This window comes from Echeneis naucrates, chromosome 21, assembly GCF_900963305.1.
Source record: "Echeneis naucrates chromosome 21, fEcheNa1.1, whole genome shotgun sequence".
NCBI lineage: Eukaryota > Metazoa > Chordata > Actinopteri > Carangiformes > Echeneidae > Echeneis > Echeneis naucrates.
The window spans coordinates 4,700,051-4,706,967 of NC_042531.1; the positions used below are offsets into that span (position 1 = coordinate 4,700,051).

The following is a 6,917-nucleotide window of genomic DNA, read 5'->3' on the forward strand; positions in this document are numbered from 1 at the left end:
CATGAAGCTATAAATCTGGATTTCACCCAGATGTCATACGATTTATGTGTGATCGATCCATATTTGTTGTTGTTTCTCAGACTGACAGATTCAGAGATAATGAGCTAAAAATACTGATGTGATGGATGATTCAAAGGAGCTATTTGTAATTTTTGAAGCCATTTAGCTAACATCACTGAAAAAAGTTTTGGACACAGGTATCATTTTAAGGTTTGACTCGTTCCCATGTTCAGTTGGATTTTAAGGAGTTGTTGTTTAATAATATTTTACAGCTTGAATATTTGAATTATTGTCAGTTTACTCAGTTCTTCATTCATCCTCTGCCTGAGCGCCCTCTTCACTCAGCTACTTTGCCCCCACGGCCACATGCTCACCTGTTCTCCACCCCCCCATTAGCTCCTTACAGCAAATAAAACCAACCAGTCCACTCACGCTCAAACAGCGGCGGTCATAGCCTTTTTTTTTTATTTTATTATAATAATTGCCTGTTTTTGGACTTTGGTCGTTTCGCCTCTGTGTTTTTTTGCCTTTTGCCTTACTGACTGCTGCCCTCTTACCTGTCGGCTCCTATTCCCCTTCAATAAAGGACAACTGTTTGGGCTCTGCATTTAAATCAGGTTCATCTGACACATTCTTTGTGAAAGTAGTTGGTGGAAACATGCGCTACTAGGGTCTGTTTCACAAAAGCAGTTTGTGAGGCCCGTGTTGCTGGGCAGGCGGCCTCTGTGGGTGACTGTGGCATCATATCGGGGCTGCTGAAGGGCCTCAGTGTTTCCCCCTCCATTGTCATCGCAGCAGGCTGTGGGGTGAAGTAAGGGATTGTGTGATCCAATGAAGCGTGCTGTTATCAGAGACTTCAGCCGCGGCCGTGAAGCTGACATCATCCCATTGCCTCAGTTTTGAGATGAATGATGCACAAAAGGTCGCTGAGGACAGGAGGGAAAACCCTGAAATCGTTGTAAAGTCTGTGTTGTCAATCACAGTCTTTTTCTGCAGGCTTGGCTTTTCTAAGAAATAACGCCTTGGTAGGAAATGATGGCACGTTAGTCACAGTTTTTATGCTGAATGTGTTTTGTTTGTCGAGTTGTTGTTGACTCTTCTCAGGTGTGTGGATGTGCACAGTCCACTTTGTGTGAATATGATGACTGAAGAGTCCACTTGTGGGGAAACAAATATTTCAGATCGAACTTGCTTTGAGAATTGATTAACTCTCCAAAGACTTGACTTGGAAGCAAAAACACTGAAGTAACGGTTCAAATGAATGAATGTGATTAAACTGAACGTTTAATTAAATTTTATCAGTAAACATTCTAAAATTTGGAAGACCTGAAGAATTCATTACTTGCAATTTGACCACTCAATATTTTTCCAACAATTTAGGAAGACGTGGCGTTATTGGCATCTGAAACGAGAACTGCACTGTCGATTACTGCGACATGAAAGAGCCGCTGACGGATGCTTGAGAGTATAATAAGTAAGTAAAGCTAAATAATTAGCATTTTGAGGAAACATGCACAGAATATTTGAGTTGCTCTTGATCCTTCAACCAGATGGAAAACTCCAGGTTTCTGTCAACCAGATTTTGTGTTCCTGCCAAATGCGTCTGTGTCTGTGGGGGTTCACTGAAAGTTGAAGCTTCCTGCGGTTCGCTCGAACTTCAGTCTCTGAAGAACAAGATATCACACCTGCACTGACTTATCTGTGTGCTGTGTGCGCTGCTGGAGAGGAAACAGGACAGAGAGGGAAACCAGAAGTTTCTCTGTCTTGACAAGTTGGTTTGGCTCCTATTGTGGAGCTCCTCTGCCGTCTAGTGGTGAAAGGCCAAACTGAGTCATAAAAACACGACCCGCATCAACAACTGGACTTCAGGGGGAGACCACAATCATCACAGCACTAATTTATCCATCTACAGCTTTTAGTTTTTAGTTTTTGAAAATATTGATTTTGGTGTCAGTTTATTTTGATTCTAATTGGCCGTAAAACAGTGGCAGTAGGAAAGTGGATAAAAAAGTAAAAAGAAATCGATACTTCTTTACACTTTGATTAAAAACCAACATTCCTTTGGATGAATGTAAGTCTCTTCTGTTTCCGTTTCCCATCGTGAACCGGAGCAGTAAGATAGAGCTGAAAGTGACTATTGAGAACTTTATTTTTTGTATGCCGTCTCTTGTTAAATGTGTCAGTGTGAGATCGAACCAATTGCCATTTTTACATGATCTAATTTCAAATCCAAAAAATGTCAGATAAGTCACAGCAGTCTTAGAAATAATGGTGAAGCAGTGCTTTGGTGTTTTCTGGGAGTTTGTTTCTTCCCTTCTTTATTCACAACAACACACCAAAATGAATGAGGGAAAAACATGTGGAGACGTTTAAGGACCAGAGGACCAGTGAGAAAAGTGAGAACCTTTCCATGAACAGAGAAACGATGGGGAAAGTTGTTATTTTGAAGTAAACCGCCGGAGGGAGACGCCTCAGTCCCGCCACCCGAGCCTCTTAGTGATCACAGCCAAACAGCTCCATGGAGACTCTGTGCTGCTCGGGCAGAAGCCTGGCACCAGTCAAGATCATGGTGCTTTCAAATTCGTAGAAATGGTTGCCTACAAACACTCTGATTCCTTGGGGGCCGCACATGGCAGCGTCGACCTTTTTGAACACTGCAAGTGGACGCTCGTTGGCGGCAACACGAGGGCTGGCGTTCAGATCCACATCGTACAAGCTGTGACCTGGAAGACAGCAGGCAGGAAGAGGTGAGTGAATCAGTATTCATCCAGAGGGGATTCACTGACTTGGTTGGTTGCGATTTGCTTTGCAGGCTAATATTCTTATGGATTGCGTGTTATTTGAGATGTCATGTGTGTCCTTACCTTTGACGATGTGAGCGATGTGATGATCTTGGCAGACAAAAGCAGCATCAATAGGACCCTCGATGCCCAGCTCCTCCTTCACAGGCTTAGGGTAACCTTCCAGGTGAGTGCGGGGCTCGCTCTCCTTGTAGAGGAACACTTGGTCATCCTGCGAGGAGGAAACAAATACAAATAAATCACCTGTTTTAGTCTTTAGGACCAGATGATTCAGTGTGTGTGTGTGTGTGTGTGTGTGTGTGTGTGTGCACTCGCTTCTGTAGTTCACCTTGATCATGTAAAGATGGCCATCGTGAGAGAAGACGGCGTCCACTTCGCTGTGCAGCTCCTTGAAGGCGTTCTCAATGGTGTCGGCCGTTAGCGTGTCGTTGCCCTCATCTTTGTGAAGGAAATGGTGTCCTGCAAAACAAAGTGACTGCTCAGAGAGGCCGCCAGTGGGAAGACTGCTGGAAGAACCGGGACTACTTAGATCCAGCAGTTCCCTCAACAGCATGTTTTCTGCCACTGTGGTTGGTGAAGAATAAGCTTGATTTCATCTGCTCATTGTGGGATTGGCCGTTTATGTTCTGCATTGATGAGCCAGTCAGACTTCACCACATTTACTGAATCACACAGCGCCGCCCTCAAACTGAATATCAATCGGTCTGATAACGAAGCCTCTCTGTCAGATTTCACCTCTGAAGGCGTACATGTTTCCAGCATTGTCGGTTGTGATGGCGTCGAGGTGAACGCGGCTGCAGCGCTCTCTCTCCACATGGTTGCTGTCGTCGCCTGAACAGGGAACAAGCATGGAGTTAATTATCCTTTAATGGCGCATCAGCGTTGATATACTGTGGCTGGTTTTTCACTCACTGAACTTGGAGCACCTCATGAAGAAGTCGCGTGCCTCCTTGGGGTATTTGCCGTGCACCTCGCCGGTCTTTGGGTCAAACTTTGAGAACATGTGTCCGTGGAAGCAGTAATAGTGCTCCATGAAGCGCAGGGCCGACGTGCAGTTTGGCATTGACTGGAACTCCTTCTCCTCCACAGCCTTGGATTTGAAATTGAAGTGGTAGATTTCGTTTCCTGCAGGGAAAAAGTTACACAGAATATCATAGATCAATTTGAAATAATCCTCAGATACCTGGAGATACTGAGGTCTGGCCTTGAGGCTGTGAAATACAGCTTCTGAGCATTCAGGCTGTTTAAGGTGTCGAAGTCTGAGTGAATGTCATGTATGAGATGTGTGACGATGAAAATGAATGTCATTTTTCTGGGGGCTGCTAATCCTCCATACTTGCTGTTATTGTAAATGTTAAATGTGTCCTCAGGCCGGTTTCCAACTCAACATTCATTCATGAATGTGCAGTAAGTGATGAGAAGAAACACGACCTGTTTTATAAACAAACAAAAAAATCAGGTTACGGACCCTTGAAGAAAATTACGGTGGGCACATCACATTCTGGAACGGGACACCACACGGCCGCATCGAGGTGGTCAGGGATTCCAGGGAAGACCTCGGAGATGTCCTTGGGGTATCCGTCATCCAGCTTGCCTTTGGTATACTTGAACACCTTGTCGTCCTGCACAACATCACAAGTACCATTTTATAAACGATCTTCCAACTGTGAGTTCGTGTTTGCGCCACCCAAATCCTGGACCTTACCAGGAAGAAGAATATGAAGTCGTAGTCTTCGTGTTCGGGGCTGTTTACGCAGTGCAGGCGGAAAGCAGCGTCTACGTGACCCACGTGGTGAAGGTCATCCAGCTCGGCGAAGGTCTCGTTGGAAAGCTCTGCTTTGCCGTGGAAGCCCTTGTACAGATGGTCACCTGATAGGAAATACACAAAGTTCTGTGTTGAAACTTTATGCAGTAAATTCAGAAGGCATAAAAAAAAGCAACACTTGGCGACACGTTGAGGAATCCTGCCAGCAGCTCTGCATTATGGAGGGACTTACCCTTGAAAAAGTACGGGATTCCATCTTCGTTCACCGCGACAGCATCCATCTCAAGGCCTTCACAACGGTCATGGTGGACTGAACACGAGACATTGGAGACAAAAGTTGTCAGTGATGATGAAAATGCCGAGAGTGTCAGTGAGAAATGGCCAGTACGTTAAAACACGGACTCACCATGGTGATGGGCGTCCCTGCAGGAACGAGACAGACACAGATAGTTAGACGAAAGTCTCTGCAGCTGCTCTGGCTGGCTTGTGTTTAAAAAGTGATGCAGCCCTTTGCAGCCTGCATTTACTAACTGCTAATGTGTGATGATTTTACTGACCAGTGCATGTTGGGATAATCTCCAGTGAAAAGCAGGCATGCCTTTAATGTTTAAAAGGAAAAATCGTACGTCTGTATTCCTCAGGATACTTACGACCATGCCAGAGCCAGGCAGAGACACAGGAGGTGGGCGAGCAGCTTCATGGTGAGCCGTCCTCTGGTCCACGAGAGAGCTGGGCTAAAGGTACGCTGATGCTGCTGCAGAGCCGCTTATATCACAGACTTGTTTTCCACAAAGCACATTGCATTGGGCATCGCAGGAGGAGGAGCAGATCATGTCCAGGGTTAATCAAAGACGCCCACATTGTTTGACGTACCCCAACGCTCAGACCACCCATTCCTAGGAAAATAAGTCATGAGGTTGGGGGGGGTCACAGAAAGAGCTGATCAATAGCTGTGTATTTTGTCCCTCACATGAGTCACTGTATTTGTCGCTGTTATTGATTGCAAGCAGACTAAATCTCTCAATTCAATTCACACTGAAATACATTTGCACCAAATCTGCAGTAGCTCTTAATGCATTAGAACTTTTCACCGAAACGTTTAATACATCTGCAGCTGTAAAAAGAGCTGCTGTCTGGATGTGAGTCTATTTGCTTTTCAAAGATGAACCAAAGTTATAACTAACAAATTTAGCTGTAATTATTTTATAAATCTCCCGTTTCGGGCTGTATATATATATATTTTTTTTTTAGTATAAATGAAATGAATGAAATATGCTAAAGGAAATGTTCAGTCCATGATGAAACAGATATCATCCAAAATGTTCCAGATGTTTCTGCAGAACAATCAAAATGAGGCCAACATGATGGAACTACTTCAACTTGGAGAGGTAACTAACCCAAAGAGCCATCAAAAATAAATAAAAACTGCTGAGCACTGCACTAATGTATGGTAAACATTAACAGAACAGCGGGCTGTTACCAGTGAAATTAAAAGTGCTCCAGTCTGCGTTAAAAAAAAAAAAAAAAGTGTGCTTCCTAGTAGGTATAAACGATCTAAAATATTCAGTCCACAGACAACACGAGTCCAAAAATACAGAAAAAATGTATGCAAACTACAAACTAATGGACAGAAAGATAATGTATAATATAACTATGTTATGTTATATAAAGCAAAAATAGAATTTTTTATCACTACGTTAGAAGAGTGAGGTAGACTCAGTGCTTTATAGCTGCTTTTTCTGACGAACAGTAAAAACAGGAAATACAGGACCTGAAGAGAAAAGGCAGCAGTTCCATATACTTGGTGTGCTGAATATTTCAAACCCCATATTGCCCGCGCCGCACATGGATGTGTTTCTATTCACGACAGTTACCAATGGTTACAGGCGGCCATGTTGACAGAAACAAAGCCACACAGGCATTCACGAGCCCCCTGCTGAGCAACGATATACGGCATGACGCAGGCATGCACACAATCACGTGCAGCACCCACTGGATGAATTTCAAAAAACAACAACTCTGTTTTTCTCTTTTTGTTCATATTTGAAAAGTCACGGCAGGACTCAGGCTGTCTATTTTTTTTTTTTTTCTGAGAACAAAATGTTCATTATTGATATAAAAAACCCCCCAAAAAGATCAGTGTCAGAGAAGTGGATTGTAAAAATCAGGTTTATATTTGCACAGCTTTTGATTTTAATGTTTGTCACACACAACCTGAAGTTGATCTGCAGCATGATCCAATATGAGGAAACCATTTTTGTTACTGTTTTTCTGGCTTTGTCTCTCTCTCCCTGAGTCTGGAGAAGAATGAGCATAACGCTGACTCACTGTACAAATAAAATAAAATAACG

General features: G+C 43.6%; 1 protein-coding gene across 1 annotated transcript; it reads right to left on the reverse strand.

Moving 5' to 3' along the window:
• Positions 1-2,493: 2,493 nt before the first annotated feature.
• Positions 2,494-5,266, reverse strand: hpxa (hemopexin a). Its single transcript, XM_029530753.1, has 10 exons — positions 5,217-5,266; positions 4,973-4,989; positions 4,799-4,876; positions 4,507-4,670; positions 4,270-4,423; positions 3,714-3,926; positions 3,537-3,632; positions 3,130-3,260; positions 2,865-3,012; positions 2,494-2,723 (listed from the first exon to the last, which is right to left on the reverse strand). The coding sequence occupies exons 1-10, from the start codon at positions 5,264-5,266 to the stop codon at positions 2,494-2,496; spliced, it is 1,281 nt and encodes a 426-aa protein (XP_029386613.1).
• Positions 5,267-6,917: the final 1,651 nt, after the last annotated feature.